General features: G+C 38.7%; 1 protein-coding gene across 1 annotated transcript in view; it reads right to left on the bottom strand.

Annotated features, from left to right (window-relative positions):
• LOC110048170 (isocitrate dehydrogenase [NADP] cytoplasmic-like) overlaps window positions 1-18,934 on the bottom strand; it is an 83,854-nt gene that overhangs the window by 28,763 nt on the left and 36,157 nt on the right. Inside the window, exons 5-6 of the mRNA XM_089295673.1 lie at window positions 12,407-12,553; window positions 11,902-12,038 (exon numbers count right to left, since the gene is read on the bottom strand). Of these exons, the coding sequence (XP_089151799.1) occupies window positions 11,902-12,038; window positions 12,407-12,553 (284 nt within the window). The remainder of the gene's footprint in view (window positions 1-11,901; window positions 12,039-12,406; window positions 12,554-18,934) is intronic.

Raw genomic sequence — 18,934 nt, 5'->3', positions numbered from 1 at the left:
TCACCGACACGCCACTGACGCACCACCAACACATCACCGACGCAGCTTGTACGTTACAAGGTTAAAAAGTGGCCGATGCGTCGATCGACTGTCGGCTGACAGTCGACCGATACGTCAGCCAACACGTTGGCCCACACGTCGGCCGTGTCGGTAGGATCGGATTCTTTACCTTTACCCAGATGCTCTCGAATCAATATGTTTTCTATTACTCTGAACACTTTATTGCGAATGTTACTCCATGTTTTCTACGAGCAGTACACTTCTCATTCGGCTTGCTATGTATGGCTTCGCTCATTCTTAAAAATGAATGCTAGTTTCTTAAGATGCTGTTGTCTGATCTGGAAGTGTAAACAACATACATTTGAGACATTTTTTCAGATCAAGTAAGTTGCAGGGTAAACAGTAAGTCCTTCCTCAAGCGTTCGAAACGCTTGTTCAGGTTTAAATCTTTCAAATTGAAGCAATGTGAAAATAAATTAAGCTCAAAACAACGAAATCCAAGCTAATAATAACTAAACAAGACGTTATTTTGATGGTTCTTCATTAAATATACACCTTCAAATTTTCTTTGAACACACGCAATCCACCTAATGTGCACTACAAAAAAAATGAATATGTTCTGCTGTGTTCTAAAGATGGCGAAATACGAGAAACAAAAACCCAAATTTTGTATATGGCCGCTTTAAAGGTGGCAACGATGTGTTTGATACAAAAACTCTCAACTTGGCTGATGTTTTGAGTTTTTCACCTTGTGTGATCAACTTTGTTGTTGCAAATAGTAGAGAGGTCTGCTTTGAGCAACAAATTTTGGCTTTGCTGCTCATTCATGTATGATCTTCTATGAAATTTCTCTTTCACCTAATGTGTAGTCCACACTAATGCTTATTAATCTGCACAGGCATTTAGAGCAATTATTGGTTTTGTTATAAAGAGAAGTATCAAAAGGAGAGCATGGGGTTTTCTGAAACAAACATAGAGCTTTGTAAAGTTACTAAAGAAGTTAGTGCTCACAGGTACCTACTCCACCCCAACCCCTTGCTGCATGGCTAATTAATAAATTGAAATTACCGGTAACTAATACACTGAATGCAAATATGGTGGGCTGCTCGGTTGGCACCTGGGCCGAGTTGCATGCAAGTGAGGCTAGTCAGGCTTTGATGTTTTGTTTTGACAATGCTTCCTCAGAAAAGTCTTGCTTCGTCGTCGATCTGGTCTGTTTTTGTTTCACTCTCCCTATGAGTTGTTGTGTTCCTAAATGCCACCAGAAGGAATTGAAATCTTCCACAGCAGAGAAAGTGTTTTTTTTCGTTTCTGCGGTCGCCTCTCAGGGAAAACCGAGGAAGGAAAGTAGTTCACAATCACCAAAGGAGCTGGTTAAGTTTGTTCGTTCAGGCTGGAAGATCTTAGAAAATGTGTAAGCCACTGCATTTAGCTTTAAGTCGTTCTCATTTGGCTCAAAGCATTCATTCGATACAATGATGGGGGCAGTTGAAGTTCACTCACTTGGTTATTACACCATAGTATTTGTTTCATGCGATTCTGTGTGAGTGGACGCGAAGTCAACTTCTTCCTTTGAGACAGAGGATGTTTTTCAAAAGGAGCTTTTCTTTACTTTGGGGAAGGTACTGGCCATGTAAATCGTGTTGGAAAACCACCAGACACCACATAAGCTTGTCATTTTTCTAAGGTCTAATGTGAAATGTAAGGAACAAACTTTAGTTCCTGCGACGATCGTAAACTCCTTTCCTTCGTCTCAACGAATTGCATTGATCCACTATTTTCCCTAAGCTTAAGAGACGAACGGTGGAAAATTTATATCCCTTCTCGTGGCGTTTAGAAACACAGCAGCTCGTAGCCAGAGCTAAATAAAACAGATCAGATCGACGACGAAGCAAAACTTTCCTGAGGAAGCCTTGTCAAAACAAAACATCAAAGCCTGACTAGCCTTGCTTTCATGCAACTCGTCCCGGGCGCCGACCGAGTGGTCCGCCATATTTGCCTTTGGTGTATTAAACAAACATTCAAGTTTGCACCTTATTGCCTTAGCACTTTAGAAGGTGGCAGCCCCCTAAACCATCCCAATAGTGCACTCTGTACTAAAAATGACACAATGTTCAAGGCAAAAACAAATCAAAGGCCCTTGGCTGCCCAGTGTTGCCTAATGTCACTTGTTTAGTGCGAAGAAATCCACTGCCGAACCAAACAAGTGTACTGCAGGTGTAACAGTAGATCAGGATAGGATACATTTTCACTTCTGTTAATTTTATGAACCGCCTTGATCTGGCCCGATATGACCCTTGATTGACAATTAATTTTTCTGATTTATACCAGTTTGCTTACTCTCAGAAAGTGCACATTATATGATAGTTTTTAATTGGCTCATAAATTGTCCCTAAATTATTCTTATGTAAAGGTTGCATTTAGTTTTTAGATTTCAGTATTTGCAACCCTTTAACAAAAGGGTTTCCTTCAACAGATTGTCACACAGTTTAGAATTCCATATCTTCAATTTCAGGAACATTGTTGTTTGCTGCTTTATTTTCTTAGATTGAAATGATACTGATATCAGAAGAATCGAAAACCAGTCAGCGAGAATAAGTTCCGGGTAATTCATGTATTGCTTCAAAGTGTGGGCCATGTTCTCATGCTAGCCTGTGTACATCCGGAGATGCACAGGTTACTCTTGTGCTAAAAAGAAAATGTAAAGTAAACAGAATGGAAGTATGACACTTCCAGTAGCATAACGAATTAATTTGATCTGGCCCTGACCCATGACAGTATATACACAGTGAGATATTGATCATAGCCCTAACAATTAATTTGTTGTGAGTTGTACCTGTGTTCTTATTTGCAGAAATTGTGCTTTAGAGGTTAGTTTTTAATCCACTCATTGTCACCTTTAGATTTTTCTACATGACTGAAACCCATCACTTCAACATTTTAGGCCTGTTATTTGTTGTCACAGGAACTTCAAGAAACCTCCGGAAAGTTTATGGGGACTCAGCGGGTGACTTATCGGGCTCAAAAAGTCACCGGGTTTTTCAAGAAGCAGGCCCCAGGTCCACTTCAGGCAGGACATTACAGGGCTGCAGCAACCACCTCAGATGCTCTGGACAGCTTCATTTAATTTCTGCCATTTCCTGTTTTGTTCCTCCATCTCGTCAACCCATATACTAATCTCTTCTTCTGGTATTGAGGCTTTGGACAAATGGGACTGCAAACAGACTGTTTCCAACCCCTCACCAGTGCCTGCAACCACTGCACACACACCATGACTGGCTTTGTACATGTACTCCCCTCACAACAGTAATTACAGAGACAGTGGCAGAATCAGACTCTTCAAAGTCGTCTCCAATCACCATTGCCATCAATGTGATTCACCCTTACTGTCACTGTGACCATCGTGACCATGGTCACTGCCATCAGATCCAGCTTCAATCTGGTTTGTGCACTCACAGATAACACCATAGTGCTGTTACATGTACTCCCCTCACAACAGTAATTACAGAGACAGTGGCAGAATCAGACTCTTCAAAGTCGTCTCCAATCACCATCGCCATCAATGTGATTCACCCTTACTGTCACTGTGACCATCGTGACCATGGTCACTGCCATCATATCCAGCTTCAATCTGGTTTGTGCACTCACAGATAACACCATAGTGCTGTTACAGTAACGCATTAAAAAGTGGCAAGAATATGTGTAGAGATACACCTCTTACTCAAAGACATAATTTGTTTAAATGTACAGCTTCCCATGATCTCTACACTTGTAGATACAGACTTGGATGAATTCTTAGCTACATGTAAATTATGCAAACAGTGCAGAGGAGATTTCGCTATGTAAGGCCTTTCAGTGGACAGCTGTTTCCTCCTACCTAGGAATTGTCAGCATTATGTAAGGCACAGTGGACAACAGGATAAAATTATTGTCACTTCTTCTTCCACCTAGCTCAGTGACTCAACACACATGCATCATGACTCCTCACACACTTGTCTCTAGTAGTCCACAAAATAATGTGTTCCTAATTCTTATGTTGTGATACTGAGGTGGGAGAAATAAGAGCTTTCTTCCATTATTTACTATGTCCTATGAAGTAGGACTAAACACCTCTCCATTGTTAGGATTAAGGGGGTATCATAAGAGTACAAGAGCTATTATTCGAGGGAAGTGTTCATTAGGAACAAATGACAAAACATTTTTGAAGAAAAAATCCATGTGACAACTCTGTTCTTATCCAGAAGAGACACAAAAAAAACACAACTACATGTACACAGCTTAAATTTCACTGTCACTCACTCAGTCTATTTCTCAATTGAGCTGTCTTTGCCCTATTTAATAAACACCACTTTAGAGCTCAGTGATTTAAACATTGGTGCCATGTTTTTGTTTTGGGGTGTTTCTACTCAAAAGACCTGGTGGCACTTACTTAAGTTGAAGTATAGTACCTGACACTCTAGAGGTATATACAAATGCACATGCGCGAGCGTATAGGCAGTCCATTTGTGACCCTCACTCCCAGGTGATGACACAGGCACGTATGCGATAACACGGCACGCTAAGCGTGACATGTAACATTGATATGCACATATAAAAGATGCAAAACAATAAGTGTCATGGTGGCTTTGTTTGGCACGTTTTGACACGCTGAAGCTTTTGTTCAAGTGAACGTGTTGGATGTCACACTAAGCCTGCCATATAACACAGCAAAAGCGTACGATATGACATGGCATTGCTCTGAAAAGGAATAATAGAAAGACCGTACATAACAATCTTATCATCAGGCCAAAAGCGTGTTTGCATCAACCAGCTGAGTTACCGGGAGGTGTTTGATATGAAAAAAAAAACATATAGAAAACTACCAACATTGTTATCTTGCAGAGAAAACTGGAACTCCCCTAAACAGCCAGAATAATGATGCACCTTCCTTTCTGATGCGATCACCACTGTCCACTGTAAACCAGAACATGCAAGTTACATACTGCAGTGGACCCACAGATGAGCAGCAGCGAAAAGTGGAAGCAATAGTCTTCATGGGGTCTCAAGTCATCACCACCGCCATGGTGTGTCTTGAAGCCCTGTTTACAGCCAAAGAGTTAGCTAATGGCAACACATCAGGTTCTAATGGGTACAAGCCACTGGATGACCTGAAGTTACGATTCCTGGCCTCAGCGCTCTGCCAGAAGTTTGATTCACCAGGGTTTCCCGACCAGTGGGAGAATGCTAAAGTGCAAAAACTGTACTTTGTACACTACAGAAATGAACAAACTTTTAGTGCACAAATCTCATGAAAAATAATGAGAACAATATGTAACTGAGAATACTTACCAAGGGAGAGCTTCATTTAATTTAAACTTTACAGCGTTGACTGTAACTTTTCGATCACAGGATGCGCATTGTTGGGTGTTGACTCAGTTTTTGTGTGAAAACAGTTATAACATTTTCAAATGAATCTACATTTTTCTCTCGAAAGGAAATTGTAAGAGGATAAATTTTATTAGTATCTCAGGAAATGTCTGTTTACAAATAAACTGGCTTTCAAAAGTTTTTCCATATTTTTGCTTACAGTTAGTTCCACACTGGTTAATTGCAGTTAACATTTATTTGTTGGAAAGCACTATTTTCACTGTAATGTTTTAGTTTGACTCATTGATTGCATGACTCATAAAAACTGTATTCTCAAACTGACCAGTCATGTGTAAATTGAAATCAAGTGAAGAAGCTAGTCCTAAAAGGGGATAAGTGACGATTTTGGTTGCTTTTCTTTTTTCTTGCTCAAAATTAGCTGAATTTTTGCATGTGGTCTCCAGTGTAATAGAAAAACGTGTTCCTGTATTTTTGCCGCTGCTTTTTGCTTTGCTTTATAAAGACGCTGCTAGGAAAACCAAGTGTTTTTTTGCATACGCAATATCCTGAAAACGAAGCAAAGTTTAGCGGAAAAACTACGGGACATTGCTAAACATACCTAAACAAAACTCTATGCGAAATTTGGAGCGTTTTCGACAAAGTTCACTTTTGATTAAAATACCTAACGCCCTTTTCCCGCCGAGGCTGCAAATAAATGAAGCTGGGCCTTTGTTATGATAAACAGAGCCGATCCTTTGTTATAATAACCAAGCCAAGCCTTTGTTATAAGTCGAAGTCTCGCCTCGGTTTATCATAACAAAGGATCGGCCCGCCGCAACCGCAGGGACTTTGATCTCACTTAGAAAGCAGCAAAATGTCAATTTCACGCAACGTATAAGCTCAAAAATGTTAATTTTAGGTCAAAAAAGGTTTAAATGTTGATTTCACGTTAACGCGTGACGACAAGGAGGTTGATTTCACTTAGAAACCAGCAAAATGTCAATTTCACGCAACGCATAAGCTTAATGATGTTGATTTCAGGTCTAAATAGGTTAAAATGTTGATTTCATATTAACGCGTGACTGCAAGGAGGTTGATTTCTCTTAGAAACCAGCAAAATGTCAATTCCACGCAACGTATAAGCTCAAAAATGTTGATTTTAGGTCAAAAAAGGTTTAAATGTTGATTTCATGTTAACGCGTGATGGCAAGGATGTTGGTTTCACTTAGAAACCAACAAAATGTCAATTTCACGCAGCGCATAAGCTCAATGATGTTGATTTCAGGTCTAAATAGGTTAAAATGTTGATTTCGCGTTAACGTGTGACGGCAAGGATGTTGGTTTCACTTAGAAACCAGCAAAATGTCAAATCACACAGCGCATAAGCTCAATGATGTTGATTTCAGGTCTAAATAGGTTAAAATGTTGATTTCACATTAACGTGTGACGGCAAGGAGGTTGATTTCTCTTAGAAACTAGCAAAATGTCGATTCCACGCAACGTATAAGCTCAAAAATGTTGATTTTAGGTCAAAAGAGGTTTAAATGTTGATTTCACGTTGACGCGTGACGGCAAGGATGTTGGTTTCACTTAGAAACCAGCAAAATGTCAATTTTACGCAGCACATAAGCTCAATGATGTTGATTTCAAGTTTAAATAGGTTAAAATGTTGATTTGACGTTAACGCGTGACAGCAAGGATGTTGGTTTCACTTAGAAAAAAGCAAAATGGTAGGGGCCCATGATGGGCTCCTGAAAATGGTAATTTCACGCAACGTATAAGCTCAAAAATGCTGATTTCAGGTCAAAAAAAGGTGTAAATAAAAATAAAATGAAACAAATAACATTTCAATAAGCACTTTTCCAAATATGGGAACGTCTTCAATGGCCAAAAAATCACGAGATAAAACATAGTTTTCTACAAACGCGATCGTAGCTTTATGTCACGCACCGCCATAACTTCCAAGTTGAAAATGTGCTGGTACCTCTTATGCCTGATGAGGATAACAATTTTGGTGGCTGTTTAGTTTTGGATTTAAGAATTTGATGACTCCACGTGAAAACGCTCTATAAATAGGGCTGACAGATTAACAAATTAACCCTTCTGCGCAACGTACGGGTCTCCATACATCTGCATGTCCCCTGATCCCAGAAGCTCAAAACACTACAAATCATGTCGATTTGAAATAAAATCAACGCAAACTGGATCACAGATCTGTTACAATCGATCGCCACTTGCTGGCCATTATTATGTTTAAATCTAGTTACCAGTTCGAGAAACGTCCGCAGAACGTAATCACAATGCATGCCGGGAAGGGTCTTTACACCTCGTGCGCAGGAAAACATGGCAGTCGATACAAGACAAATTTTATAAGTCTAAAACCAGTTCTCGCTTTCCAAACTTTGACGCTAGCAACGCTTGGCAAATGGGCCACAACTCACCAGAGGGTATTTTTCTTGGGCAAGAACTGCTCTTGGACTTTGCTACCTGGCTCGACCTGACTTCGAACGCCGATAACACGATTACGGTATATCAGCTGCCTTCGAAGTTTCAGAACACATTTTGATTCTTTAAAACGTGCTGATGACTTACGGGTTTATCGAGGCTTTATGATGCCTCTCAACCACCAGGTAGGCATACAAGGTACTTTAAAACAATGCTTAAGTTATTAGTTGACAGAGCTCTAATGCGGCACATCTCTTTTTTGTTTGATGGCATTTCGTTTGACGCTCAATCAATTCACGTGTTGTGTTCACGTCACAATAACCGGTGTAAACAATCCGTTCCCAGATTTCCGCTCTATATGCTGTGGGATTTGGTTTTGACTTCGTACACTATAAACAGTCTGCCTGTTTGCTGTTCAACAAATAAACTCCTAAAGACATGGCTAGGAAAAGCCAAGTTTTTTGCCTACGTTGTAACTCGAAAACAAAGCAAAAACCAGCGACAAAAATACAGAACCACGTTTTTCTATTACACTGAAGACCACATGCAAAAATTCAGCTAATTTGGAGCAAGAGAAAAGAAAAGCAACCAAAATCGTCACTTATCCCCTTTTATGACTAGCTTCTTCAATGCTCCCTCATCATAGAGCATTATAATCTAGCTCTCTGCATGCATTGCAGGCCTATGATGAGGGAGCATTGAAGAAGCTAGTCATAAAAGGGCATAAGTGACGATTTTGGTTGCTTTTCTTTTTTCTTGCTCAAAATTAGCTGAATTTTTGCATGTGGTCTTCAGTGTAATAGAAAAACATGTTCCTGTATTTTTGCCGCTGCTTTTTGCTTCGCTTTATAAAGACGCCGCTAGGAAAACCGAGTGGTTTTTTGCATATGCAATATCCTGAAAACGAAGCAAAGTTTAGTGGAAAAACTACGGGACATTGCTAAACATACCTAAACAAAACTCTATGCGAAATTTGGAGCGTTTTCGACAAAGTTCACTTTTGATTAAAATACCTAACGCCCTTTTCCCGCCGAGGCTGCAAATAAACGAAGCCGGGCCTTTGTTATGATAAACAGAGCCGATCCTTTGTTATAATAACCAAGCCAAGCCTTTGTTATAAGTCGAAGTCTCGCCTCGATTTATCATAACAAAGGATCGGCCCGCCGCGACCGCAGGGACTTTGATCTCACTTAGAAAGCAGCAAAATGTCAATTTCACGCAACGTATAAGCTCAAAAATGTTAATTTTAGGTCAAAAAAGGTTTAAATGTTGATTTCACGTTAACGCATGACGGCAAGGATGTTGGTTTCACCTAGAAAGCAACACAATGTCGATTTCACGCAGCGCATAAGCTCAATGATGTTGTTTTCAGGTCTAAATAGGTTAAAATGTTGATTTCACGTTAACACGTGACTGCAAGGAGGTTGATTTCTCTTAGAAACCAGCAAAATGTCAATTCCATGCAACGTATAAGCTCAAAAATGTTGATTTTAGGTCAAAAAAGGTTTAAATGTTGATTTCACGTTAACGCGTGATGGCAAGGATGTTGGTTTCACCTAGAAAGCAACAAAATGTTGATTTCACGCAGCGCATAAGCTCAATGATGTTGATTTCAGGTCTAAATAGGTTAAAATGTTGATTTCGCGATAATGCGTGACGGCAAGGATGTTGGTTTCACCTAGAAACCAACAAAATGTTGATTTCACGAAGCGCATAAGCTCAATGATGTTGATTTCAGGTCTAAATAGGTGAAAATGTTGATTTCACGTTAACGCTTGACGGCAAGGATGCTAGTGTCACTTAGAAAACAGCAAAATGGTAATTTCATGCAACGTATAAGCTCAATGATGTCGATTTCACGTGAAAATGCTCTATAAATAGAGTTGACAGATTAACCCTTCTGCGCAACATATGGGTCTCCGTACATCTGCATGTCCGCTGATCCCAGAAGTTCAAAACACTATAAATCATGCCAATTTGAAATAAAATCAACGCAACCTGGATCACAGATCTATGTTACAATCGATCGCTACTTGTTGGCCATTATTATGTTTAAACAGTCTAGTCACCAATTTGAAAAATGTCCGCAGAATGTGATTGCAATGCATGCCGGGAAGGGTCTTTACACCTCGTGCGCGGGAAAACATGGCAGTCGATACAAGACAAATTTTATAAGTCTAAAACCAGTTCTTGCTTTCCAAACTTTGATGTTAGCAATGCTTGGCAATTGGGCCATGACTCACCAGAGGGTATTTTTCTTGGGCAAGAACTGCTCTTGGACTTTGCTGCCTGGCTTGATCTGACTTCAAACGCCGATAACATGATTACGGTATATCAGCTGCCTTCGAAGTTTCAGAACACATTTTGATTCTTTAAAACATGCTGACGCTGTGAGATTTGATTTTGACCTCATACACTATAAACAGTCTGCCTGTTTGGTATTCAACAAATAAACTCCTAAAGAGTATTTAAAGTATTTTTGCATACGTTATAACTTGAAAACGAAGCAAAAACCAGCGACAAAAATACAGGGTTGCGTTTTTCTATTACATTGAAGACCACATGCAAAAATTCAAGCCCTTTTGTGAAAATTTTTTTCTCACGCAAATCGTCACTTAGCATGGTTTTGCACTCACCCCTTCAATTATATTCATGAAGTACTTTTAAGTGAATGAAATACATGTCTTCGAAATTTAATTATTTTGCACCCAAAAAGACAATACAACATTCCCTAAAATCAACCCAGTACACATTTAAACATTGTACAAAAATATCTGAGCGTTTTAAAGATGGAAGAATGATGTGGTTTTGCATGCGAGGCTCTCAAACTTGCTTAATAACATGGTGCGTCAAATGATGATTTTGACAGAATTTGGTAATTTGCATATTTCTTTGAAATAAAAGGATATTTTGCCAAAAAAACTATCCATTAGTTTTTGTCATGGCCTAGCCTATCTACCATAAGAATATCAGCGAAATCGAATTTTCGACCCTTGCTGCGAAATTAAGAATTTGTCTGAGTTTTACAGGCAGGCACTCTTAAGTGCTTGATGAAATGGATGTTTACCTGTGGTCAACATAAACTAAAGGTGAAATTTAGATGGCCAAGAGCGGTAACATTTTTCTCACATTACCAAAACATTACCATGGCTCTGGAGGATTTCTTTCTACTACTGAAGTGAAAGGGTATCGCTACAAATGGCGATTTTAAGCAATTTGCTGAGATAAGTGTAGGAATCGTGGAGTCACTCCCTTACCTGAATGCCTGGAAGAGGCTGGGTGTCTACAAAATGAAGACCAAAGACCTAAGACCTATGACTTAAGACCGAAAAACAAAGACTTTTTTTGAACAGGCCTATCAAACCAGAGACAGTCAAACTGGGTCAAGGCTCTTCCTCAGACACCAACTGACAAGAAATCAATGGGGTCTTCGTTTTATAGAAAGCGCTGGTTCAAACTATAAAACGAAAACCTTGGCTTAAACGCTTTCTTGGATGACAACTGATGCGAAATCAATGGGATCTTCGTTCTTTAGAAAGGGCCGGCTCGAACTATAAAATGAAGACCCTCCCACACGCTTTGTTAGATGTCAACTGATGTGAAATCAATGAGGTCTTTGTTTTGTAGGAAGGGCAGGCTCAAACTACAAAATGAAGACCCTTGCTTAATAGATGTCAACTGATGCAAAATCAGTAGGGTCTTCATATTTAGAGAGGGCTGCCTGGATCTATAAAATGAAGACCCGGCAACACAACATGCCATTTCGCGTGCCATTTCGCTTGCTTAAAAGTGTGCCATTTCACTGGTTTGGTGTGTTATTTTACTCGCTGCTTTGCTTCTGTAATTTTGGCGCTTTTTTTGTTAGAATGAACTCTCCTTTGTTTTTACTGTGTGATATGAAACAAAAGAAAATTTTAACGAGCTATGCATTGTAACACGCTGCTAATGTGTTTAAGGAATTTTCGTTTGTCTAGCATGTTAAAAGAGCATACCCATGTCATCACCTTTTTACCTGTATTCCTGTGGAGGGTCACATGTACACATCTTTTCAAATCCTAATAGCAACAGGCAACAATATATCATTATAATCATTACAATTGAGCTGACTACCTCAAATAAATCTCTTCAAAGATGTCCTTAAATCTGCCATCATATTTCTTAAGGATGGTGTTCTTGGTGCTCATGTACAGCGGCCACTCCTTACTCAGTGCATACTGGAAGCAGCTATGGGCAAAATCCCTGATGGACTAAAAATGCAATTTCAGTTACCTCTCTATTAAAGAGTCTCATTTCTGAGCTATACCTAGCATTTCTCATGAACATTTCATCAGTCTTCCATACACCATGTTAACCAAATCAATGTAGAAATACACCAAATTAAGACTGAAGTTTGTTATAATTTATTGTTAGGACAACAGAAATAATAAAAACAAAAGCCCAAGAGAAGCTCCCCCCTCTTAATCAAAATCTTTTACAGGGTTACATGTACATGTACATGTAACTGTCTTTCTTCATGCCTACAATACATGTGTACCAGCCAACACTGACAGAAATATGTGGACGTCACAGGAAAAAACAAAACAAATTTAGACCACCTGAATCTTCAAATGAATACCTCATCAGTATTATACATGCCCATGGTCACACCTCCAGTGCCTGTAAACTCAAAGACCTCAGTAGTGAGTTTCCCACTACCATCAGCTGGGTTGTAGGAGATTTCAAACACTCCTGGTCCATTGACGACAAAATCTCTGGCACGGTACTGGAATGAGCGGTTTATGTTTAGTAAGTTTCATTATCAGTACACTATGTGGCACCTTTATAACCTGTCTGACAATCTTGGTCGGTCTGTTTGTCTGTCTGTCTGTTTGTGTGTCTATCTAACTATCTCAAGATATAATTGCCTTGAAAATTGGTACATGTAGTTTCGAAAACGAAGACCTGAAGACCAACTACGACAACAACCCCCTCTGAAAACGAAGCCTACTATGTAAATTACTTTTGGAGTAGCCTGCGAACACAGCTGTTCTTCTTTGCTTTCATTTTCGCAGGCTACTTTTGGAGTGAATACCAAAGGATGTGGTACGAAATAAATTATCATAAGAATAAAAATAAGTTCTGCAATTACAAAATTAATTAATTATGATCATTCATTCCTGGCTTATTCCTAGATGACCCTAGATCCTTTCCTTTAGTTTTGCTGCAAGAACTTTGACACCTATCAGCCAAAAAATTACAGTGACTATTCACTGAAAGACTGCTAGATTATCATTTTGATTCTCCACCTTGAATGCCTGTTGTTAGAATTATTTTGACATTTGTTATTATTCTTGCAAAACTTTGCCTGTAATGCGACTTTTGACCGGACTAACCCAGGCATAGTTAATCAATAAAAATCGATATTGGAAATCAATCGATTCAGTCAATATCAATCGCCGATTGCTATCAATTGATAACAATCGAACTCACAGAAACATTTCTTTATACCTATCGATTGGGAAAAATCTATCGATTTTGACAATAACCACCTGGACTATTCAAAGATGGCTTTCAGCTGTTGTGTAAAATAATACCTGGAACAACACGAGACAGGCATTCATCTTCAGCATTTTTATCAACATGACATGATGATTTTAAACTAAGGCCTCAAAGTCCAGGTGGAGTGATCTCTTCTCCATGTCTTCTGGGGTCTAAAGCACAATCTTGGCATGTCTGTCCATCAACTATCACTATCGACTGCATCCTGAAAACTACATCTTCTTTTATCTGTATTGTTCCTGGTCAATATTTATCACATCAAAGTGATTACTGCTATGCTACTTGGTTATATTTTCTTTCTGGCCTACTCTGAGATTTATTCTTGCATTATTTTGTTTCCTAATGCAAAAATTTGAAATCACTAGAACACTGACCCTGTTGTTTATTTTTGCTTCATCTCAATGCCGATGCTGCAATGAGACTGGAGGGTTTTACACTGCTACTCTGGCCTGAACTTCTTCCGGTGTTTAAAACTAGCAAAGAAAGATGTAAGGCCCAAAATGTTTCTGTTAGTTACTTCTGTTCTTGTTATTTTATTGTAAAAGATACGCAGGCTATGATAAAATGACTCAAATAAAACCATTACAGACAAATTTTGTCAAACATTTTATCAGTGTAACTTGTAAAAGGACAAAAATGATTTCCAATACCAATCGCTACTAATTGAAAGGCCGCGTGCAAGAACGTCCCCTAGAATTTTAGGCCATTTTGAAAGTGTTCAAAAATAGCTGAATTTTGGCATGTAGGCTTCGTTTTACCTGACAAACATTGCTCTGAATTTTTTTGGGCTGGGGTGCTCTTCGTTCTTGAGAAATAACGTGTGCAAAAAGCTCAGTTTTCCAAGCGGCATCTTTTGGAGATCTTTTGTTGAACAAAAAACAAAAGAAACCTTATTATTTTGTAGAACAGCAAACAGGCAGACTGTTTATAGTGTATTCCACTGAATCTTAGCTGTCAAAGGAAAATAGTATATAGAGCGGAAATCTGGGACCAGATTGTTTACATCGGTTATTGTGACGTAAACACAACATGTGAATTGATCGAGCGGCAAACAAAATACCATCGAACGAAAAAGAGATGTGCTGCATTAGAGCTCTGTCAACTAATATCTTAAGCATAGTGTTAAAGTGCCTTGTGTGCCTGCCTGGTGGTTGAGAGGCATCATAAAGCCTCGATAAACCCGTAAGTTGTCAGCACGTTTTAAAGAATCAAAATGTGTTCTGAAACTTCGAAGGTAGCTGATATACTGTAATCGTGTTATCAGCGTTCAAAGTCAGATCGAGCCAGGCAGCAAAGTCCAAGAGCAGTTCTTGCCCAAGAAAAATACCCTCTGGTGAGTTGTGGCCCATTTGCCAAGCGTTGCTAGTGTCAAAGTTTGGAAAGCGAGAACTGGTTTTTGAGTGATAAAATTTGTCTTGTATCGACCGCCATGTTTTCCCGTGCACGAGGTGTAAAGACCCTTCCCGGCATGCATTGCGATCACGTTCTGCTCGCGTTTCTTGAACTGGTAACTAGATTGTTTCGGCTTTTTTCATTTAAAGGTAATAATGGCCAACAAGTAGCGATCGATTGTAACATAGATCTGTGATCCAGGTTGCGTTGATTTTATTTCATATCGGCATGATTTGTAGTGTTTTGAACTTCTGGGATCAGCGGACATGCAGATGTATGGAGACCCGTACATTGCGCAGATGGGTTAATTTGTTAATCTGCTAGGTGGTGCGTGACATAAAGTTACTATCGCGTTTGTCGAAAAATATGTATTTATCTCGTGATTTTTAGCCATTTAAGACGTTGCTGTATTTGGAAAAGTGCTTATTTGATGTTTATTTGTTCAGTGCAGATAATCATTGTCCCAGATAACCAAAGTAAGTGCCAGATGTTAACACTATTTTCTGGCCGCCATATTTTACCTATTTAAACCTGAAATCAACATTTTTGAGCTTATACGCTGCGTGAAATTAACATTTTGCTGTTTTCAACATCCTTGCCGTCACGCGTTAACGTGAAATCAGCATTTTTACCTATTTAGACCTGAAATTAACAATTTTTAGCTTATAAGTTGTGTGAAATTAACATTTTGCTGTTTGCTAAGTGAAATCAACACCCTTGCCGTCACGTGTTAACGTGAAATCAGCATTTTCACCTATTTAGACCTGAGATTAACAATTTTTAGCTTATAAGTTGCGTGAAATTAACATTTTGCTGTTTTCTAAGTGAAATCAACATCCTTGCCGTCACACGTTAACCTAAAATCAGCATTTTTACCTATTTAGACCTGAAATTAACATTTTTGAGCTTATACGTTGCGTGAAATTAACATTTTGCTGTTTTCTAAGTGAAATCAACATCCTTGCCGTCACGCGTTAACATGAAATCAGCATTTTTACCTATTTAGACCTGAAATCAACATTTTTGAGTTTATACGTTGCGTGAAATTAACATTTTGCTGTTTTCTAAGTGAAATCAACATCCTTGCCGTCACACGTTAACATGAAATCAGCATTTTTACCTATTTAGACCTGAAATCAACATTTTTGAGTTTATACGCTGCGTGAAATTAACATTTTGCTGTTTTCTAAGTGAAATCAACATCCCTACCGTCTCGGGTTAACATGAAATCAACATTTAAACCTTTTTTGACCTAAAATCGACATTTTTGAGTTTATACGCTGCGTGAAATTAACATTTTGCTGTTTTCTAAGTGAAATCAACATCCCTACCGTCTCGGGTTAACATGAAATCAACATTTAAACCTTTTTTGACCTAAAATCGACATTGAGCTTTTACGTTGCATAAAATTGACATTTTGCTGCTTTCTAAGAGAAATCAACATCCTTGCCGTCGTGCGTTAACATGAGTCAACATTTTAAGCACTTTTGACCTGAAAAAAAACAAATTTGAGCTTATATAAGCTGCGTGAAATTGACATTTTGCTGGTTTCTAAGTAAAATCAAAGTCCTTGCGGTCGCGGCAGGCCGATCCTTTGTTATAATAAACCGAGGCGAGACTTCGACTTATAACAAAGGCTTGGCTTGGCTATTATAACAAAGGATCGGCTCTGTTTATCATAACAAAAGCCCGGCTTCGTTTATTTGAAGGACTCGGCGGGAAAAGGGCATCAGGTATTTTAATCAAAAGTGAACTTTGTCGAAAACGCTCCAAATTCCGCATGCAGTTTCATTCAGGTATGTTAAAACACAGGCTAAAACTATTCCGGAACACACAAAAAGAATCTGGAATGAACTAATAAGTATGCGATAAACCAATCACAGATCGCTAACTCATTAAGTTGACTTCACTGTACTGAATAAGTATTTACCAACCAATCAGGAAGTAGGATGAAGACAGGTCACCAAATTTGAACTCAATGAGTAGAAGTACGACTTCTTTAGTACAAAATAAACCCAATCAGTACGATTGTGAACTTAAAAAGTCTGCCAACAGCAAAGCAACAGCTAACATTCAGAATGAAGCGTTCGTGTTCAGCTTTGCTCACCAAAATATGGCAAAGAAGGTATTAGTTGTCAATCATCGTTTTCCTTAATAAAAGCACGTTGATAAATTGTAGCACGAAAAGTTGTCCTGAATATTATATCCTAAAATGTCGCATATGTCAAGAAATTAAATAATACAGCATTTAAGTCGTATCGATGGCAGCATTTTCGGCGAAAATTGTGCTGTCCGTTGATGTATTTTCAACTTAGGATAAACGCGGCCTCAATCGCCTTGGGTTATCAACAACCTCCCGAGACAACCTACAATCTGGCAGAAACAAATATCTCAATTATTGGAAAGTCGTTATTTCTAGCTTAGTTTAACCTTGCATTTAAGTCGGAATTTACAACTAAATAAATTACAGTATCAATTCTCATTCTAATTTACCAGAGCTCTGTATTATTCACGCTTACCTTGGAAAGTCGGAAAACCCTGCCGCCACTAGCGCATCGAATTCAAGGTTTTTAACATCCATCTTCATGACTCGAAGCATTAGTTTTCCCTCGATGTATATGACATATTTCCCCTCACTTTCGTTGGATTATATATAATATTGATACACTGGAGAAACACAAGTACTTGAGCACAGGTACATGTAAGTTTTTAGTCGTTCAGCCTTTGCACAACATTGAGCACGCGACACGCAACGAAATTCGAGACTGTTCACGCAAAAGAGTACGTCACTCAACAGTACGTCACTCTTCAGGAATGAATGTGAAGGTGTCATATGACTTAATTTAGTGCCCGAAAACTCTCACCTTTGTACTAAAAGCCTAAATTTCCACTTGATGAAATACTTCTGGGACTAAAAGTGACGTTGCAAGTAATGGCTAAGTCGCTTCTATAATCGTTTTGAGGGGAAGAACCAAGAATATAGTAAACAAGTTATCATATTTCACAGACAACAATTCGTCCCAACACCACGCACTCTATTTCTTTGTTTGTTACCACTGATACTTTCTACTCGGTAATCTTGGTGTGAAAGAGCAAGTGATGGCAATGTTCTTCGAAAGGTCCGTGAAACAGCTCAAAGCATCTAGTGCAGAGCAGTGCTTATATTTTATTGCGAGAATATAATAGTTCACAATACAGGACCACAGCTATGTGCGTCTATGCCGCCGTTGTGATGCTCAGTACTCAGTGAGTGCAAATGATACTTTTTAAGTAAACCCAGAAGAAGACTATCAAACATCGACAGCTTGACTGAAGATCGAGAATTACGCTTAACATTAAGTCAATCGCTATCTCGTACTCAATGAGTACAAATTGTACTCTTCAAGTAAAACTAGTAGCGAGGCTACCGAAGATCGAGAATTACGCTTAACATTAACTCAATTGCTATCTCGTACTCAGTGAGTACAAATTATACTCGTTAAGTAAAACTAGTAGCAAGGCTACCGAAGATCAAGAATTACGCTTAACATTAACTCAATTGCTATCTCGTACTCAATGAGTACACATTATACTCTTTAAGTAAAACTAATAGCAAGGCTACCGAAGATCGAGAATTATGCTTAACATTAACTCAATTGCTATCTCGTACTCAATGAGTACAAATTATACTCGTTAAGTAAAACTAGTAGCAAGGCTACCGAAGATCGAGAATTACACTTAACATTAACTCAATCGCTATCGTACTCAATGAGTACAAATTATACTCTTTACATGTAAGTAGAACCAGTAGTAAGACTACTAAACATTGACAGCTTGACTGAATATCTATAATTACAATTGAAAATTAAAAGGTTTCACGATTTCCTTTTTAATTACTTTACAAATTGCTACTTTTAAAGAAGGCTACCGAAGATCGGAAATTACGCTTAACATTAACTCAGTCGCTATCTCGTACTCAATGAGTACGAATTATATTCTTTAAGTAAACTAATAGCAAGGCTACCGAAGATCGAGAATTATGCTTAACATTAACTCAATTGCTATCTCGTGCTCAGCGAGTACAAATTATACTGAGTTGGCGATGTCATACTCAATGAGTACAGTAGATTTTTTTGTTGTAGGAAAGCGAATAAATAAATTTTTCATCTATTCATCGCGGTTGAACGCACTGAGTACATGATTACGTGATGCAGGGAACTGCTTGGGACATAAG

Source organism: Orbicella faveolata, unplaced genomic scaffold (genome assembly GCF_042242905.1).
Source record: "Orbicella faveolata isolate gen_17 unplaced genomic scaffold, um_ofav_v1 contig_26, whole genome shotgun sequence".
NCBI lineage: Eukaryota > Metazoa > Cnidaria > Anthozoa > Scleractinia > Merulinidae > Orbicella > Orbicella faveolata.
This window is presented reverse-complemented; position numbering and strand designations above follow the sequence as displayed.